The sequence below is a fragment of the Drosophila nasuta genome, chromosome 2L, assembly GCF_023558535.2.
Source record: "Drosophila nasuta strain 15112-1781.00 chromosome 2L, ASM2355853v1, whole genome shotgun sequence".
NCBI classification, from domain to species: Eukaryota; Metazoa; Arthropoda; class Insecta; order Diptera; family Drosophilidae; genus Drosophila; species Drosophila nasuta.
The window spans coordinates 1,181,179-1,202,827 of record NC_083455.1 but is presented as its reverse complement, the minus strand read 5'-3'; the positions used below and the strand labels follow the sequence as shown (position 1 = coordinate 1,202,827).

Sequence of the window (21,649 nt, the reverse complement as noted above, 5' to 3'; positions counted from 1 at the left end):
TTTCACCACCGCCCACCTGCTCACCACAACTTGTAAACAATTATGGCCGACGCCGTTGTGCTCTCAATATTGCTCAACACAACCGAAACCACAAGCACAGCCACAGCACAGAAAGAAAAAAAACAGCAACAAAGTGAGCGAGAAAACAATCCCAAAATGGCTTCGAAATGCGTCGATCATCCAATGAGCGGCGTGTTTACAAAACCGAATTATCTCTGTGTGCGTGCGTGTTTCTCTGTGTTTTTTGTAGGCATGACTAAGTACTAACAAAAATATCAAGTTATTTCTTTATACCACTTAACAATAAAATGTAAATGTTGTTGTTTACCATTAACAAAGTCGACTTTAAGTGCACATCTACAATTTCCCTCTACAAACTACTATTTGGGTTGATTGTAGCTACTTTATAAATCTACTACTAAATGTAATTCCTACTACTATTTTATTGTGCCTCCTCAACAGCAAGCATGCGCGCTCTGAAAAGAGAGACAAAAGCAGCTCACTCTCACTTACTCTTTGAGTGTTGACTCTCGCGTTCATGCTCGCGCTCACCACTCACTACTTTGCTCACGGTTACACTCGTTCTCTCTCCAATGCGCATGCCATTTGCAGTCGCTAGCAAGGCAACAACAAAAGCACACTTGTTGAAAATGAAAACGACAAGCACAACAAAAGAGAACTCACACACATGTGAAACTTGACTGAAACTGAACTGGTTTCGGAACGGAAGACTCTCGGCAAAGGCGACGGCGACGGCAGCGACAACTATTGGACTCGTACAAAAACCACTACAAACGCAAAAGCGGAGCGAAAACATGAATGAGCGTGAATGTTGTTTATAGATTTTTAGTCGAATTCTGTTATTTCACGTTAAAGTACGTACGTGCGCTACGAACGGATTGTGAACGGAGTGTGTGAAATTATTTAACGTGTGCCGCGTGTCAAAGAAATACGTAAAAATTGCACACGAATGCAAATGCACAACTACACACATACGCACCATATGCAAATCTCTGTTTCTGTGTACGTCCACGTCTGTGAGTGCTCTGCTCTGTGAAAGTTCGCAATAATTCGAAATATTTTTTAATATTTAATATTTATGCTAAAGTGATGATGTTTTCAAAAGTGCTTTATACTTAGACTGAGAATACATACATATATATTAATTTACACCATAAAATATTATTATATTATAAATCATAAATCATAAATCGAAAGGGAATTCTCGACGTCGCAACATTCATTTATTCAAAGAGGTTTTTACTCCTCCACCTTCTGCCTGTCCCCCGCCGCCACAACCGCCGCTGCCGCTCAGACTGTCACATTGTATGTCAAAATCACACGTACGTGCCTCGTCATAAACCCGCCCTAAACGAGGCATTCAAGCGAAACCGCAAAAGAAAACAAAACAGCATACAAAACCAAAAAACACAGCAACAACAACAACAATAAATTGAAAGGCGCAGCCAAAGAAAGAAAGTAATTTAATAGCTGAAAAAGCGTTAATTGTTGTATTCTTATTCGATTCGAATTGCATTTTGCAACTTTTTGGCGCGTAACGCAAAATGAGATTATAACGTGCACAGCAACAACCATAACAAAGTAGCCAATCACATTTAATAAATGTTAAGCAGCTGCAATTAAAATATTTAATGAATTTATTACACAATTAAGATACCAACACCACATACCGCACAACACCGCACCGCATCGCACCAAAGGCAGCAAATAAAAATTAATATGCCGCAAGCGTGAAAGTCACAATTCGACGCATAAGCCCCCTTGAATTATTAATGATATAAATTACAATCAAACAAACAATAATACAACAATACGCCACACACAATAACATTAAGAATCCCCAAGCAACAATAAAAACAGCAACTGCAATTTCGAAAATCGACGGCTTAATCAGCTAGCTTCGAGGCGCAGGCGCCGCTTTTCACACGAGTTGGCAGCACGCCACTCTTCACGGTACGGCAGGCCACTCCACACTGTACGGCAGGGCGCAAAATCCACACCACAATTAATTGGCAGCGTCCGCTCCTCATTCCCGCCTCGACAGCTAGCCAGCGTCTCCCAGGTTCAACTCCAACGCCTCCTTAACCAAAGAACCAGCCGTCAAAGTGGATTTATCAAATTATAACAAAATGCTGCAATCCAGCAACCATCACTACCTGAGGCCGGATTATATGACAGCTGCCGCCGCCCCAACAGCGGTAAGTTTTAATGAAATCATTCGAAGAGATCTATGAAGATTAAAGATCAAACTTAATTCTTCATAAGCTGTCTAAATATAGCAAAATACTTCGAGATGAAATCGATATTAAAATATATAAGTTTTTTCAATTTTACACAAATTTATATGTTCCAAATACGAATGCATATAGAAAATATATCTAAGAAAAATAATATTCTGATCAACCTTTCAGTAAATGAAAATACTACACTGTTGAAAAATGCTCGTACTCGTATTTCGATCGTTCTTGTTGAATTTTGTTTACCAATTACTTATAAGTCACAATCAATATCGTATTGTGAGACGAGAAGCAGGAGTCTTAATGCTTGTTTGTCTTGTTTATCTGGGGTGTAATATATCACAATCGAACTGATATGGGGGCTGGGTAGCTAGTAGTATATACTAGTATATTGTCCAGGTGTCTGGCTGGCTGTCGTTATTTATTAACGTTTGTGAGTATGATATTTCATAAATAATACAAATGTCGACGGAAAAGCAATTACAGCACTCGCCACAAGCGAATTTATTGTGCGATTCTTCAATTCCCCGAGACTAGCGACTCCCCCGCAAAGTCTACGACTGCGACGACTCTATTTACAGCTGTTTTTACGGCGAATTTTCAATGTGGTTGTGGCAAGTATCAAGTGGCGGCGATTGGCGAGAAAAACAACAAGCAATAAATAAGAATATTCAGAATTCTTTATCTGCACATAATGCATATTTATGTTTCTATGTAAATACTTACGAGTCTTTCGAGTTAAGTCTGAGAAGCGATGGCAACTCTGGCAATTGTGTATAAATTTATGGCGCAAGCAACTTTGAATTTATAATGACAGAAAACAAATGCCATTTCACAACTGCAGCAGAGAGCGAATGATAGAGAGAGAGAGAGAGAGAGAAACTATGGCAGTTAATCAGAGTCAAAGACTTTACGGCTGCGGTCGGTCTCACTGCCATGCCAAAAGCCTTAAGGGGCAATAAATTTTCATTTTAATTTGTGAGTAAACATTCGCATAAGGAACGGAAACAGAATCTTCCAACTGCAATGGATGAGTGCATTCATTACTGCTGAACATTCACATTCGCATTTCGAGTGCAACACATTTAAATGCGATCAGTTAATATATACTAAACTATGTATTACACATCGTATGAACCGTTAATCACAGCTGTTTCACAGCTGATGCGATCGCTCAATAAGTGGAACTAGTTCGAAGGCTTTCACAATTTTGTCAAGTGCAGTGAATCAACTTGTTCCACACTTAATGCCATTTTCAATATTCATTATTCAAGATTTAAAATTCATAACACTGTCAGGCCAAGTAAATTTATTAAAGCAACTGAGTGACTGAGTAACCCTTTGCTTTTGCTGCTGTTAAGAGTGTGTAGGAATGTGTAGAGACATATGTAAATACTACCTGGCGAATGTCTATAAATTATTCAATGATTAATGACGGCTGCTCGCTATTAAGTATAATAAAATCAAATAAACTAAGCTTGACAGCTGTCAGTGTCATCATTTGTTTTTGTGGCGCCCGGACAACACAATAAGAAAGAGCTACAACACAAAAAACAACAACAACAAAAAATGCTAAAATTATGGCTGACTTGCCACAAAATTACTGTTGATAATTTGCTGTCACATGTGAAAAATGATGTGGATGTGTGCAAAAGGAAACTGCCACAAAATGGAAACTAATATGCGTCTCAGTCGATGTCGCTGTCGCTGCGCGCTGAGCGCTGTGTGTTGGGTAATAACTCAAAAAGCCCCGGAGAGTAAGCAGCTAATGTGAAAGTCAGTTCAGTTCTGTTCAGTCAGCAGTCAGCAGTTGGCAGTTGGCAGTGAGGCTAAAATGACAGATGCGAAGAGCTTGAGAGCGCGGCTTGTAAAAAAGTAAATAAAGTGCAAATGTCAGCTGACCGCAAACATCATTAATATAATTAAATGTGTCAGTCAAGCAGCCATTTATGCAGTCAGTCAGACATTCATTTCAGTTAACCACACAGTCAAAGCGACCCGAGCCCCCATCGCCTTACCTTACCCCCCTACCCATCCCCTTCTCGCTGCCCATGTTAAACCGTTTGAGCAGCAACAGCAGTCAACAGTCAAGCGTCAGCAGTTAACAGTTAACAGTGAGCTCGCTGCTGCATTTTCAGCTCTGAGTTGCGAGCTATCAGCTGAACTGGCAGCACTGGCAGTTAAAGTGTGCGCTTGACATAACAACGCTCTCGCTTTGACACAGAGAGTGATAGAGAGAGAGAGAGAGATAGGACGGAGAGATAGAGACTGCGCGGTTAGTTCAGCTCGTTTCAATTCAGCTCGTTTCAGTTGAACTAAGTTTTGTTCAGTTCATTTTGGTTCACTTCAGTATGTTGTCCCCCTTTTACCCTCTCGTACTATTGAAGTTCAGTTCAGTTTAGTAGAGTTGTTGTTGTTGTTGTTGTTGTTGCTGTTGTACTCGGAGTAGTTCACAGTCGCCTGTGTCGGGCTTTGTGCTTGCGTGTGGCTCTAATTAAAGTGTCATCAGCAGCAGAGACTAACATCAACGAGAAGCAGCAACAACAGCAACAACAATGGATTGCCTCAGCATGTTAGTGATAAATTGCCATGTCTAGAGCTGTCATGTTAATTTTTCGTGCACACAAATAATAGTTTTGGCCTAAAGTGTTAATTAATTCTCAGAATATCCTAAATATGTGTATTTGTCCGTCTGCATGCCTTACGCAGTGACAACTAAAATCTTAGCATACAAAATAACGATATGTCCACACTTAAATTTGTTTGCGAAATATTAGTTAGTGTTCAACAAACTACGAATATTACGAATTGTAAACTCGAAGGCGATGTCGGATTTCTCACTTATTGTCGATTGTTTTCGAGTCATGCATGCTATAAACTGAATAGCTAAATATTATGTACAATGAATATATAAATTAAAGAGACATTTCCGTATAGTTTCTTACGATTTCAGGAAAAGCACTTTTCAAATTCAGCAAACTATAAAATTAGGTCAATAGCATAATTTCAATATTTGTAACTTCACTTTTTTATTTGTAAGCCAAACTCAGATATATATATTGGGGTATATTAACTATCTGTATATTCACTCTCAACTACAGCTTTTAAAGTTGTTAAGATAAGAAATCGATTAGGAGAGTTACCAAAAATAAATGTCATATAAGTAATTATTAGTGGGGCTTTCATTGAGAAATACTCGAGTTTTGTAGCATTTTTATGGCACTCATAATTTTTTAACGATCAATTTCGTTAATAAGCAACTATAAAAAACGTCAGGCGTCAGGCGACAAAAGAAACAGCAACAACGACAGCAACAACAAAGAATGAGGTAAAAAGCAGTGACCATCTTTTATTGTTATCGTCGATTGTTGTTGCTGTGAGTATTCAGCTTAGTCGTCTTCTAAGAGCCCAATTAAAAGGCATTTATCAATAAAATGGTTGAGCCGTCAATCGTGCCATTGACGCCTCTAAGTGTAACCCATTCCACAACCCATTCCACAATCCATTCGATTCCATTTTCATGCTAAATGCTTACGTACGTACAAATTGAATGAGCGAAACTCAATGAATTCATTTAAATGCACGCGAGGCACTAACTATGGTAATGAATTGAAACTGCTTCTTAAATGCAAAATAATAACCCGTTTTTAGCGTCGCGCATTACGAGAGAAAAATACAAACAAAAAACTACAACACGAAAGTTATGGGCCTCGATAATCGAACTGAAATCGGTTGGTTGCGGGGAGATCGTTTGGGGGGTGTGGAGAGGGGTAGGTCGACTGACTGCAAAGCCAATAATCGTAAAATGCGGCAACAAATTAACCAATAAATTAATATAGAAATAATCATATTAATGTGACCGCTGATAACTGTCAGTTTTACGGCCCGAGTCGAGAACCACATCAACGGGAGAGCTCATCTAGCTAGATATAAATTTATATTATATATGTTCTGTATAACAGTTGGTAAAGTTTAGTAAATATATTTAAAAAATTTCAAGAACAGTTTCTGAAATAAATGTACATTTTGTTTAGCTCAAATTGATGATAGAGTCGCACATTGCATTCAGTTCGATTCCGATTCCGATTCTGATGATTCAGTTATTATACCAAATAGGGGCTTAGGGCGAACTAATCATCGTGATACGCAAAGCTCCCTGTTATGCATGGCTTTGGTGTCGAGGTGTGGAGGTGCGGAGGAGTGGAGGTGTAGAGGTGTCGAGGTGTTGTTTTGTCGGCACCTCTCATTGGAAATGTGTTTTAAAGCCATGGCTGAATTTGGACGATACAAATGCGCTGGGCTCTGATGTGGCATTTGCTGACCATTTCCGATGGGGCTCTAATGTGCTGTAATCTGCGGCAACTTAAATGATTTTCAAATGGTATCAATCATTAAGTCGCCATCGCAACGGCTCGAATGAGTGATTGCCATAAAATGATATAAATATTAAGCTCCAGTCGCAGCACAAAAGTACAAAAGCAGCAAACTTGCTTTCAAAGCTCAACACAACATTTGACACTAAACACGCACAAATTGCTTTTGAAGCCCCTAGCAGAAAAATAAAATGAAAAATATATTCAAAAGAAGCCCCCACAAAGCCCCCGGACCGAACCGAACCGGACCGGACAGACGATGAACGATGGACGACGGACACATTTGAAACGGAAAGCTGTCAGTATTTATGTGTTTATGTATTTATATATTTATGTATGAATTTATGTGTTTATGTGTGGGTCTCTGGGCTTTTGCCCCGAACAAAGGGACTAATAAAAAGAAACTGAAATGTAATATTGATAAGCCAAAAAGCGGTCAACACTCGGCGGACAGACGGACAGCAGGACAGACTGACGGACTGGCGGACAAGACACTCCACGCCCCAATGCCAATGAGGCTAAATGTGTGTCTGGCGCCGGGTCTCTCGGCTTCTGCTTCTGCTTCTGCTTGTGCTTTTGCGTTTCGGTTCGAGGTTCGAGTTTAGCTCTCAATCAAAGCAGGCCAAAAAACAAATAAACAATCAATCTCAATCACATCAATTATGCGGCGAAACAACTTCTGAGATGTCTGCTTGCCTTATCATTCGCCGCGAGTGCTTAGTTTTCTTTTTCCATGTTTATTTCCATTTTGATTTTATTGTGTTTTTATTCGAACAAGGCGACACTTTTAAACGCAACACTATTCTATCGATGTTAATCATTTTAATTGGCGCCACTTGAGTGGCGTTTGTAAGTATCCCCCTATCTGTAGCTGTAGCTGTAGCTGTATCTGTATCTCTACCTATACCTGTATTTGTATCTGCGCTCTTGCCTTTGTCTGTGCGGTGTGTGAGTGTCTGATTGGGGGCCATTAATTTTTAAACAGTCATTTGAAAGCGTTTCGAATTAGTTTCGTGTGTTGCAAGCAACAGCTGGAGCCCCACTTTAAATACATTCACAAACAAAGTGAAAGTGAACAACGCACTTTCAACGAGCTCATTTTCAGTCGAGTTCAGGAAAAATCCATTTAATTTCCGATAAAATACAGATAAGACTGCTATCGCATTGATGATTTCGTATATCTCTCGTCGTTGTCTCTGTGACAATCAAGCTAAGGACAAAGTGAGTATGTACAACAAAGATTCATACTCGCATATTAAATATGTATGTTGTATGCCATTCACTTGGTTGAGAGACTTGCTTCGACTTTTCGCTAAATAATATGAATAACATGAAGGAATTCAACAACAAGCTCTGAAGCTCTGCCTTACAAGGCATCGAATCCATATTCATTACAAGTTGCCTGAAAACTCAAAGTAATGAAATATGCACCATCAAGTTGACAGCAAGTTTATTTAAATAGAAACTGGCATGTGTCAAACTGACACATTTTGATTGCTCTTTTGCAGCTCTTACAGTAAACGCAACCAATTGTGCGCCAGTTGTTGCTGTTGACACTCTTTGAACCCAGTCAGACTTGGCTGGTGACACCTCAAGGCGACTGTCGCAAGGCTGAAGGAGCAACAAAAAGCAACAAAAACGACAAAAACCAAACCAAAAATAAACAACGAAATGAAATTTTCAATGAAGATGATGAGAATGAAAATAAAACAAATTAAATAGTATGTCAGAGTTGTTATTTTTCAAAATGACATGAATGTCATGTCAAATGCCAGGCAAACTAAACATTTGCCTCGCCATATCCCTGGGACCTGCCGTTGACAGCCACATCACGTAAACCATAAACCGTAAACCGTCGACCATAAACTACAATATTGTATGATATACAGTATTCAAAACTATTTTGCGAGATTGACTCGCACTATATAAACAACGGATTCACATCAAACTTACATTTCGGGCTTGACCTACATTTTGCACATTTAAAAAATTTAGTTTGTTAATTATAAAACAATTCATTAGCTTCAACTAAACTAAGATATCAAACATGCGATGAATGTATGCGCCACTTGTTATCGATCGATAAAAATATATCGACTATTATAATTTAATATTTGTTTTATTAGCACACACTGAAAAGATAATTATATCGAATATCATTTATGAAAAGATAATCGATAATTTATATGGATGATTATTTAGTATTTTGGTATTATTCTACACACACTGAAAAGAGAAATGGGCACTCTGAAAAAATACCTTAAGAGAAGAACATTTCAAAATTGACAAAAGCTTTAATTTTAAAATAAAACATCCACTAAATAATTAACAACAGTACAAAACTTAAATCTATTTATGATATACTAGATAATATATGATGTTCAAAATGACAACTTAAAAAAGGCATTTCAGCTAGGGGTAACAAAAGCATCTTCGGGTTTTCAACAAAATTGTCATCTGGCAGCAAAGCAAAAAACAGTGTTTTTCACAGCACACGACAAGATGACAAGCACCTCACTTCCTAACAGCAACCTCGGATTTGCAATGCATTGTGACCCGCTTGCAATTTTCCCAGCTGACGACGCTTATCAGGTGTTGAAGATCGTTGCACAAATCGGGGGCTTTTCCTCTCCAGCGTTTCTCGTGCTGTTCCTGCTTATTTAAATTAGCCACAACTATAGCAGGAGAAATGTGTACCTTTAGCAATTCATTTATACAGCTGTCTGCCTGCCTGTCTGTCTTTCTGTCCTCTCTGCATCTTCTCGCCGGACTTTTATTTTAGTGCACTTTCGCGAAATTTGCTTATCGCAGCGGAAAAAATCAACGAAAGGGCGTTGGGTACGCAAGCGAAAAACTTGTTACAATTCACCACTTGTAAATGCCCGACTAGTGAATACCCCTTCAATGAACTTTTTGCTAGGTTTATGTTTATCACATTCTCCCACTTGTTTATTCCTTCACGGGGTATTCGAAAAATGCAATGTCTGTGCTCGCAGCTATATCTCTTTATATTCTAACCCCTGTCATGTGTACCCATGTGTATGTGTGTGTGTGTGTGTGTTGTCTGCATTTCGCCTCTATTCGCATATATTCGCATTTTATTATGCAAAGTGATGGACGGGGGCAGGCAAACAGACTGACAGGTGAACAGACAGACCGACTGACTGACTGCGACTTTCGTGTAAAGGGCGTTCGCATGTCACTCAGTCACTCTCAATTCTCACACACCAACAAAAAAAAGAAGAAGTACACAGACTAAGTACCAATTTTTGTATACTCGCCGAATCAGATACTGATTTGGTGAATTACAAAAACAAAGCCAGTTAGTTCTCCTTGCTTCCCAAATATGTTATGGTGTTGAGGGTGTAAATCAGTCTGTCTCTCTATATGTCAGAGTTGACTTCCGATCAAGAAATTAAGCGGAAGTGCCAAATCAAGATGGGTCAAAGAAATTTACACCAAACGGTAGAACTTTGATATTTAGTGTCTATTTCTTATATAAAATATTTTACTTTCCGATTATGAAGTACAAATGTTTTTCTGATGATTCGGTGATGCAACAATGTTGCACTGCGGAAATTGCATATAACATGTTTAGAAAGTTAATTTACTCATAATAAACATGGCAAACTTTATCCATACGAACAATTTGATGATTGCGTTTACTGAAAATGGAAATGCCTTGCAGTAAATCAAAAAAGCACGCAAACGGGCAAACGAATGAATATAAAAAACGTAATCAGGAAAATGAATTATGAATATTCGTGAATGTGAAAATAATGTGCAGTCGTGGGATGTGCTGGATTGTGTGAGGATTATGGTGAGTCAGGTTGATCTGAGGAGGTCGAAGAAGAGGCAAAGGGAAACCCGAAAGCATTCGTCCCGCCCAGTTGTTAGTATTGTTGACAACAGTTGTCAACGCATGTGTAGAGCGCATAATTATAAATAACACGTAATTAACGCGCCGCAAATGCGAATGACACCTCAACTCAACTCATATCGTCTCACTCTCTCGCTCTCTCTGTCTTTCTCCCGCTCTCACTCGTAGCAGATTCACGAGTTCCTCGTTGGCATTTTGACAGCGCCCAAGGCAAACGGATGAAAGCAACATCGCTGACAATTTGCAATGTGCATTGGCCGCTGAAATTATAAAGTGTCATTGGATTTATTACGGGCGACATGCAGCAACATGCTGCAACGTGTCTCGACGTGTCACACACACACACCAAAGGGCTGGGGAGCCCCTTACCAAGCCAGAGCAAGAGCCCAGTCCTTAGTGCAACATCTCGCCGCAATAATAAGTATGAAATATGAATATTCAATATGTATTCGCAAAACTCGCCGCGGAATTCATTAACACTGACAACTTGAAATGCTAATTATTGTCAAATTAATTTAGTCAGCTGTCAGCTTAAATACGAGTAGAGTTGTTGTTTTTCACATTTTTTCACATTCTACACATACGTATGCATGTATGTATGTATATTTGCATTAACAAAGAATATAAAAATAAAATTAAATTGAGCACAAGTCTGTCAGTGAGAATTTATATGCAAGCCTCCGACGAGATCAGCTTCGTTCGCATTATTATCCAAATGTGAGAATTAATGAATGTTGTACGTAGGCGCAGGCATTCAGGCAGCTAGGCAGTCAATCAGTTGACAGAATGACAGCCTGATAGACACACAGACAGTTAGACAGTCTGTTTCAGTTTATGCAAATTGCAACAGCTGCTGTTGATGTTGCTGTTGCTGTTGCTGTGGCTGTGGCTGCCACAGCACTTTTTGGTGGTAATATGCGCAAAATGAAAATAATAATTAAATATACTTTTATATATTACTTGATTTAATGCTGAAATCAATAATCAAATAATCAGTATCATTTGACTATTCAAATCAAAACATTGAAATTCTCCACCTGCTTCATAGTGAAAATGAATTATGTGATAAAAAATTGGCAGACAATAATAAAATATATTACTATTAGTTGTGACACATTTAGATGATGTAAATTTTAATTGATAGAAAAAGAGAAAGAGAGGACACGCGAGAGAAAAATCATTGACATGCTTCAAGGGGTGGCGTGACAGGTTTACGTTGCGTATGATTGATAAACGTGATGCTCTAGCGAGAGCCATAAAATTGAAGACAACAACAAGTTGCAGCTGCTGATCGAATCCAAAAATCTAAAGAACCTTGAGCTGTTGTTGTGCGCAAGTAAAAGCAAATAATTCGTCGACAGCATTTTGTTGGCATTCTTCTTATTGTTCGTGTTGCTGTTTTGTTATTTTGGACGTTTTTCGGCATTTGCTTTTATACGGCGCAAATGAATGATGAGCCGGATAATGGAATATGGCAAATGGGCGTTGACAAGAGCCAATAAATGTACAAACATATGCATGTATGTGTGTGTGTGTGTGTGTGTGTGTGTGTGTAAGAAATTATATTTGGCTGACAATTAATTTGATTTACAAGGTTAATCAAAGGCACTTTGTCAATTTTACAAAACAATCAGCGGTAGAATATGCGAGGGAAGGCAAAGAAATAAAATTAAGCAATTAACCGAGAAGAGCGCAAAATAAAAACAGGTTAAAAGTTAATAGCCAACGAAACTCTGAAAAATCCGTGTAAAAATGTGCAAAATGCGGTAACAAACGGCCAAAAAAAAGCGTACAGATATTAGCATAAATAAACAACATGAAAAAAGAAAGAAAAAGGTTAAACGACAAGCGTAACAACACGGGCAACAATAGCAACAGCAGCATTTGTTAACAGACAACTAAATGGACACGTAATGTTGACAAAAGTCTGACATGAAATCTAACGATACGAACAAAGGAGGGGGGAGGGATCGAAAAACAAGGAGTGTGTTTATGTATGTGTATAAGACTCGTATGTTCACCCGAACAGACCTCAACAGAAAGAAAGAGTGACACATGAAAATGGCATTAATGTGTCACTCAAAGCGTACAGAGCAGCAGTAACAACAACAACAACGTCAGCAGCGACACAAATGACAACGACAACAATGCAATTCGCAACAGCAGCAACAATTGCAATGATACGGTTGACAGTTGTTGCTGCTGCAACGACTGCAACATTGTCTAACGCCAAGCAGAGAACTTGATAGAGAGTGTGAGTGAACGTGCGTTTCGTTAAATTAAGTGGCAACGCCGCACTTCAAATTACGCCCCCTGGCGAGTTGCCATATCGATAAAGATATCACAACAAGCATACACTCAAAAATGTTGTTACATGATCGATATTAATTTACCTACGTTTCGATTCTATTCAACCAAATATAATGCACCTTCAAAATAGGGTATTAAGTCGTCGACCTCCTACTGTCAGTTGAATTGGTTGTTGTTTTCTTTTCCACTCTGTGCTTGCTGCAATTGCCAACTCTCGGCCATATTGACTTGGCCCGCGTTTGACAGTCAAATGACGCTGTCAGTTGTCAATATGACAAGTGTCAGTTTTGCAGCAGTTGACAGTTAATGTGACAGCGTTGTGCGCCGGCTAAATAAACTACAGGCATATTGGATTGCACATTCGGATTCGGATTCGGATTGCTCGACACTCGAGGGGGACATGAGTAAATGGACTCACAGCGATGTTCTCTATTTAAAATGACCCTCAAAATATTTCAGATCTCAAATTATCCGCATACTTAGTGTAATAAATTTATACATTGGAAAAAGGAATAAGCTTGGATTATATAATAAATACTAATTAGTAAAAGTCCAAAATACTTACCTCAAAGTCACTCGAATTTCGATTGTCACATTGTCATATGAATATTTCAAAAATGTAAATGAAATCTAATCTAATCTAATTCTATTCAACGTAACTTTGAAGACATCAGCATAATATTCAGACTCTAAGAAGGCAAATATGAGCGGAAGCGCTTCTTTATGAATTGTAATTTATGTTTACGGCCACAAAAAGTGAAGTGACACAGAATTACAATACATATACATATAATCGTATCAATGTTTTAGGGGCATTTATGTAAATTTGTTGCTAGAGGAGTTGGCAGCAGCAGAAGAACAGAGTTGGAATCGAATTTATTAGCACAGCGATGGCGCAAAAAGGTGTTAACTGGCAATGAGATAATGGATAAAATACACATAAGTATTAAGTGTACATGAGCACAACACACACACACACGCACACAGACTGGGAGTAGACTAAGGAGCATCTGCATAAAGTTTTATACCATTTTTATCGCTTATTTTATAATTCGCAACAAAACTGCAAATGCGTCTTAGGAGACGTCGACGTCCTCGCTGGGGGCTTATGCAAAACGCTGGCGACGAAGCACAATTTCCGGTTTTTATGCTTATCCTGTAATTCATATTTATAGCAGCTATTTTTGTATCGTAAGACGTCGCACAGGAAGCAGCATCCTGCGCCTTGGACTCAGTTCCAGCGTTGAAAATTGTATTCTAGAAAAAAACGCAGCCACGAAAATATAATAACCAAGAAAAAGGGAGTGGAGAGGGGACTGAATTGCATTATGTACGTAGATAAGTTTTATTGCCGTGCCAAGGGAATACCCTTAATATAAATCATTTGAATGTATCTGGTCTGCGAATTATCTGAAATCGGTTGCGTGATCATCGCTTTTTCAGTGCTAGTTAAATATTGAAAGTACAGTACATTAAGTACTGAAAGGTTAGCGTATTAGTTCAATTTCTGGAAATACAAATTCTTTAAAAAGAATCAAACGATTTTTGATGCACTCTCTCTATCTCAGTCTTGTCTTAGTTTTGTTTTGTAATTCCCATAATTAATGGAAGCAATTTCTGTTACAAAAATGTGCGCAATACATAATACCCTTTAGGGTAGGGTTTATAGGGTATCCTCCCAACTGAAGAAAACGAATAAATTGCAAAATGTGTCACATTTGACGTATCGGCATTTGAATAATACGCTTAGCTCGCTGGGTTTTATTGCCGATGGGACGATGTGACACATCGACACACTTAAGACAGCAAATATACACCTGAGACAATATCAAGTATCTGCGCGGCAATAAATAAAAACAATAACAAATGGAGGCACGCGAAGTCTTCTCACTGCCACGAGGGGTAAAGAGGGCATGAGGTAAATGAGAAAAGGGGAATGAGGAAAAAGAGGCAACGATCAGTTGAATACTTGAAGCCACTCAAAAAATCATACTTTATGTTAATATGACAAACAAAATGCTGAAAACTTTTTCAAGCAACCACAATGACAGCCCTCAAAGCGATGAGCGATGAACGATGAACGATGTGAGCAAGCCGCAGTGGCTTTAAGATGAGTTCAATTGAATACTTGTTGATTTGGAGGGAAATCATCAGACAGCCACAATTACATATAGAGAGACAGACATCAATTGCGTTTCTTGTTGTTTCTGAAATTCAAATTTGATGGTTGCTTTGAGTGCTTTGAAGTTATGCCGATTACATTACATTCGTATTCCAAAATAATATGAGATTCAGTCTATTCAAGTTTTCGTGTTCAATTAGATTCTCAAATCAAACTATTGCGACTGCAACTATTCAAAATGCCCCAAAAAGCTTTTCCTTGACTGCAATCATAAATAAATAAATATTAAAAAGGTTAGGTGAAACTCGTCGAGTATTTTGAGAGCGCTGTCAAGCGCAACATCCAGACGCACCTTAGAAAATAAATTAACAACTAATGCAAAATGCAGTAATACTATTTAGTACCCAGTCATGGCATGGCATCGGCACTGTGGAGCTCGTTGTTTAGTTTTAAGTGTCTAATTAAATTATCCGCATTTAACAACCAACTGTGACTCGATTGTGCAAAAGGCATGACTAAACACCTCTCTCTCTCTCTGTCTCTCTCTCTCTGCCGTTGAGTCCACAAGTCTGACAATGACAGCGACACGAAGTTCAACTTTCCGTCCATTGCTCATGTTATACTTGTTGTTGTTTGCTTGTTAATATTACTTAAATGTGGTTGCTTTTGGTTGTTGTTGTCGTTGTTGTTGTTGTTGTTGTTAGCAGACTAGGTGTAACATTTTAATTAACACAATATTCATAATTTGTAAACGGATGCACAGCAAATTTCATTTTATTTATCAATTTTTCCTTTTTTGTTTGGCTTTGTTCACTTCGACATGTTTTTCCCTAAGTTTGCCTACTCGTATCACACAACGAGTGCTAATTAAGTGCCATAACAGTCTATTTGTTGCTATTCTTTTGTTGTTTGTTGTTGTTGCTGTTGCTGTTGTTGCTGTTATAATTGTTACGTTTGTATCAATAAATTTAGCACTTATAATTAGGTTTTTATGTTTTTTAATTAGCCATCGCTAAGTGTTGAGTTCGTTTATGCATTAACTAGTTAGCGCTGGCAATTATTAAGCAGACTTATCGTGCCCATAAACCATCCAATACGCATATATTTAAGCCTCAATAACAACTATTGTACAGTCATAAATTCAACAATCCCCATATGGTCTCTTTCTCCCTTTCCCTTCTCTCTCTCTGTCACTCCGGCTATCTACCATAAGCTGATATAATAATAATATTGCCTGTATGAGTTTGTGTGTCGTCTATATTTATAAACTAAATCACAAGCAACAGCAAATGTGCGACACGAAATACGCGTAATATCAAAAATCAATACGGAAACTTTATCAACGTTCACATAAATTATGACTAATTGTGCTAAAAACGAGACTAAACGGGACGCGTTGCAGCCATAATTAATAAAGTGATGATATAGTGCTTGGGACTTGGGTGCTTGGGTCTCTGCATACATCTATTTAAGCGATCGAATCGTAAGACTACCCCAACTATTTAAGGAAAGGAAATAGTGTAGTAAGCGAAAGAATTATTCTTATAAACAAATGAAAAGGCTTTCACCAACGTATTGTACTTATAAGAATTGAATATAAATACACTTACATATAATACATCCGACTTATCGGAAAATATGCATCTAAGTTAACCGTATTGCAGTTAAGCGTAATCATTAAATACAAGATATTCCAATCTGTGTAAAATTATTCCTTAGGCTTATATAAAATACGAATGTTTTAAATTTATGCAGCTATTAAAAGACCATGCTCATAAGATCATCAGTATTTTGTTCGTAGAAGCCAATCCGAAACTGTAATAATCTCTAAAGTTGTTTCGTAGAACTGGGGAAACTTTGGAAATTAGTTGTATTCAACCCGTAAATAACGTTCCTTAAATGTACCGCTTATCGAGTCTAAACCCCCCATTTCCATGTGCATTCCTATTCCCTGCCCTTACCCCTTTCCCCTTTCGCATTCCCATTACTATTCCCATTAGAGCTTGCTACAGAAAAAGCTCTTAAGTACCGATAAGAAATTTGCCATTTTTACAATAGTATCATAATAATTTATGGCTGCCCATTGAGTGTTATAAAAGCTTCAATATTTTGTAGTTTATGACTTACGCCAGTTGTGGCATGGGCGTAATTACACACACACACACACACACACGCACACACACAATCGTAGTAGAGCAAAAATACATACATAAGCTGTACGTCATTATTTCCAATATGCGCCGGGGCTTTTGTTAGTTTGCCATGAATTACGATGCTTAACTCTTTGCTCCGTTTCGGTTTGAGGCTCTCTTCACCCTCTCTCACACACTGACTCGTGCTCTCTTTCTCTCACTTGGCCGCCCACTCCCTACCCGCAGTGCCATAATTTATGGCATGCGGCGAAATGGATTTTATTGCAAAAGCCGTGTTTGAGTTTTATAGCACCAACTGTGAGTGGGTAATATTCATTTCATTTATTTGCACTTCGCTTTGTGCCTTTGTGTCGGCATTTGTCATATGCCAAATCGCAAATTTTCACTTTTTAGTCGCAGTATTAAAGCATGATTAGATGCTTGTTCGCCTATGATTAATGCCAATTGATTAGCCAAATAGGCCCGCTCGTATTTGCCTAATCATTGAGAGTATTATGCTGTCATATATTGGCCGAGCCGATTTTATTGTTGGCAATTTCATTAAATTAATTGCAGCAATTCAGAAATTATAACTTCGACAAATTGGGCACGCTGTAGAACTGATTAAATACCGTAATCAAAAGGTGACCCACTCAATCAATATAAATAAAAGTCTAAGTATGACTTTTTAGGATTGACATAAAAAACAAGTAAATGGCTCCTGCTAATAATAGCTCTTTCCAATTTCTGATTTCTGTATGGTTTTTTATGTTGGCCGTTTGTTTTCGCATTCATATTTAGATTTCTAATTTAATTTTTAATAAATAAAAACAATAAAATGTTATCTAATGTTGCAATATTTATAATATAAATATTTTGTTGAAAAATATTTCGTCAATTGTCTTGTTTGCATTTCGAGTAATACCAAAGTGAAGTCAAATAAATAAAACAAAATCCGCAACTGGTAATTTCCCAAATATGATAGTTACTCGTATTTTTCTTAAGAACTTTCCCCATTTGGCGGGCTCTTTATCACATTTCTTTGCAAACCCAAGGGGCCTGCGCCCATTTGCGTCGTATGTTTGTGCTTTATGTACTTTTTATATCTTTTATTTGCAAATGTTTTAATAGCCCCATAATTCCATTTATTTGGCCACGCTGGGCATATTTATGGTTTTCAGCCCTTATTTATGATGACCATAGGCAAGGGCAAAAAACAAGGACAGCCAGCCTGTGGCTGTATTCGTATTTGTGTATGAGTTCTCTTGGATAAAACCCAATAACCGAGCAACCCAACTAAAAGTGAATGGAACAGAACTCTCAAGTATTTCATGATCGCGCGACGGTTTCGCGCAGAGATTAAGATCTGGCATCGTGCTCAAGAGATTGGCGATGCAACGTTGCGGTTAAGCAAGTGTTCAATGAAAACGAACAAAGTAAAGTAAATGCAATGTTGAAAAGTGCCAAAAAAAAGGGACAACAAATCGCAAGCGACAGAAGAGCGGTTTTGCCCTTGAGCTGATCTTATCTGCCGCCTTAGGCACGATATGTCGTCCTCTTTACTTGGGCAGACTTACTAATAATTCTTTAGGCCCTAACTGACTGTCTTGACTTATGCCCAACTCTCTTCTTCTCCTTCTTCGTGTACTTACAGCTGGACAATAAAAGCAGTCCGTTGGCGCTATTGGCGCAAACATGCAGCGCCATCGGTGCGGATACCGCGAATCCAAAGCTGCTTGCAGCCAACATTGAGAAGTCGACAAAGCAGCAGCCGAAAGGCATCGCCCAAGGCTTGGGCAATGGCAACGGCAGCGGCAACGGCTTGGGCCTCAGTCTGGGGGACAGCACACGCGATAAATCCTCACCGGTTAGCAGTCATTCATCCAGCGTTAGCACCGGCTCTGTGGAGCAGCAACAGCTGCCGCCGGCTCACAGTAAAACCCCCAGCACCTTTAAGCCCTATGAGGCCAACAATAACGACTGCGGCGCCACAAATCTCAGCAGCAGCAGCAGCAGCGGCAACAACAACACCAGCAGCAGCCACAACCTCAACACCAACAGCAACAGCAACAACCAACGCGTTAAGACACCCAAAGCGAATGGACAACAGCGCTGCGATTCGAACCAAAGTGCCAGCAGCTCACAGCGCGAATCGCCAAATGCAATGGCAAACTCGAACGCGAATGCGGCAATGGCCAATGCCGCTCTCAGACGCACACCCACCACAGCAGGCGCCCAGATCAATGGCAGCCCGGTGATGGTGCAGTCATCCATGCCAGCTCGAAGCAATTCCAAAGAGTCCGCTGCATTGAGCAGTCCAAGTTCTGCTGCTGCTGCTGCCGCCGCCGCCGCCACCTCGAATCGCCTTCAGGAAGCCGTCTACGCAGCTGCCAAGGAGGCTAGCTATGTGAAAGCTCTTCATGCAGCCAGCCAGCAGGCCAATCCCTCGGCAGCCTCCTATTATCCTCCAGGTAAGCAATAGTTACCCAATATCGCTTCAATTATCCAGATTGTTCAGCATGACCCCTGCGGAAAAGACGACAAAAGACGAGCTTGTAGATGTTTGACACAATTTAGGAAATAAAAAGCAATGATGTTGACATTCTTTCATAAGATAGTTATTAGATAGATAATATGTATGTGGGAATGACAAACAAATATTTATTGGTTATTATTTGGTTTTCATTTCACAAGTTTAAAATTCATAAAAAGTTCTTTGTATTTGAATATTAATGAAACTAAACCTTCTTGGCGAACAACATGGATTTCACAATTAAAACTTTACTCTAACGACTTTATGTTATGTGTCGACGGACATGTCGCGTCATTTTCATATTATTCATAAAGATATAAACTCTCGTATTAACTGTGAGGAATGCAGAAATAGACCGATTAATGCAATATTTGCTAAATATTTCGCAAATATATCAAATTAATTTACAAAGAAAATATATATACTTATTTACCTACTTTATGGGGTCTGAGATGCTTCATTCCGAATTCCTATAGGTTGCGAGTATAAAAATCTAATAAAAATGAGGAAAACAAAACTAAACACATCTCTGCACTCCTCTCTTGTTCCAGGCTATGGTGCTCCATACCCCATGGACTTGATGGCAGCCAGCTCGTTGATGTCACCACATCATGCCATGTTCAAGGCGTCGGCGATGAGTCCCTATCTGAACTACGCTCGACTCAAGGGTCTGACGGAACCATCAGCCATGATGGCCGGCGCACCCAACGTGTGTCGGGATCCCTACTGTACTGGCTGCCCAGCGAGTCCGCATTACATCAACAAAGCTGCCGGCCAGCCCTGTCCGGCTGGTTGTCCGCAGTGCGAGGTCTCTGGCGGCAGCAAGTCGAGCACGATAGGTGCCAGCTCAGCCAGTGGAGGAGGTAGCTCCAGTGCAGCAGCAGCGGCTGCAGCCTCATATCACGCCCAGCTGGCGGCAATGGCGGCCGCTTCCCAACTGCCGTACGTGTGCTCCTGGATTGGCAGCGATGCGGCGTACTGTGGCAAGAGATTTGGCACCTCCGACGATCTATTCCAGCATTTGCGCACACACACGGCCTCTGTGCCGGACGCAGTGTTGAGTGCGGCAGCAGCAGGAGGCATACCACCGAACCATCCGCTATTCCAACGCACCTACCCAACTCCGCCGCTGAGTCCGTTGTCGGCGGCGGCACGCTACCATCCGTATGGCAAGCCATCAATGCTGCCCCCATCCCTGGCACCGCCCGGACTCCCCGGCCTGCCGCCACATCCTGCACTGGCGCAATACTTTGCGCCCTACTCGTTATACGGACCACGCATGGGCTCATCGCATCCGTAGTAAACATAGAGAAGCTAGGGCAACGGATGGAAGTGGGGAGCGGGGAACGAAGAACGGAAGGAGGGGAGATCGGAGAAGGGAGAACCGGGAGGGTCAACTCACTCGTGAAACGAAAAGCTAGTGATCTAATGTACGATAGTTACATACAAATGTTTAATATTAGCTTTAGGCTCTAACGCAAAGTTGAAAAGATTCTATTCAAGGACTTACATAGGCATGACTTATTTAAGACAGCTTTCCATCGGAGAGTCTGTCTGTCGTCTGTCGTATGTCCCATTTACTCGTAATGCTTATGGTAATTTTAATATTATTTATTAATGTCAAAGAGAACAACAAAAATAAAAATAAACACAAAAGCAAATACAAATACAACATATAAATATCGTAAACGGATAGAAAATACAAAACCAATTATAAAATGAAAAGATTGTCCAAAAACTTCAAGTTGTAAAATTCTTGTAAATTATAATGATAAACGTAAATAGATATAAAGTGAATAACTATAAATATATACACTACAAATAAATCCCAACCCAAATCTAAATGTGTGTATATGTGTATGGTTATGTATGTAAATGTAATTATGAACAACATTTTAAAGTTCATTTAAATCACTACAACAAATCAATAAATCAAAAGATAACTCAACTCATAAGTTTTTCAATGAAATTCTTTTTAGTGTCGACGATTGAGAACTATGGCAAGTTAAATTTTTGTGAAATGGCTTATTAACTAAATTTT

At 39.3% G+C, this 21,649-nt stretch overlaps 1 protein-coding gene across 1 annotated transcript; it reads left to right on the top strand.

Moving 5' to 3' along the window:
* Positions 1–836: 836 nt before the first annotated feature.
* Positions 837–21,563, top strand: LOC132794395 (zinc finger protein Elbow). The gene is made up of 4 exons (XM_060804823.1): positions 837–1,037; positions 1,675–2,219; positions 18,730–19,546; positions 20,160–21,563. Exons 2-4 carry the CDS (start codon positions 2,151–2,153, stop codon positions 20,906–20,908), a joined length of 1,635 nt encoding a protein of 544 aa, XP_060660806.1. The 5' UTR covers positions 837–1,037; positions 1,675–2,150; the 3' UTR covers positions 20,909–21,563.
* The last annotated feature ends 86 nt before the right edge of the window (positions 21,564–21,649 follow it).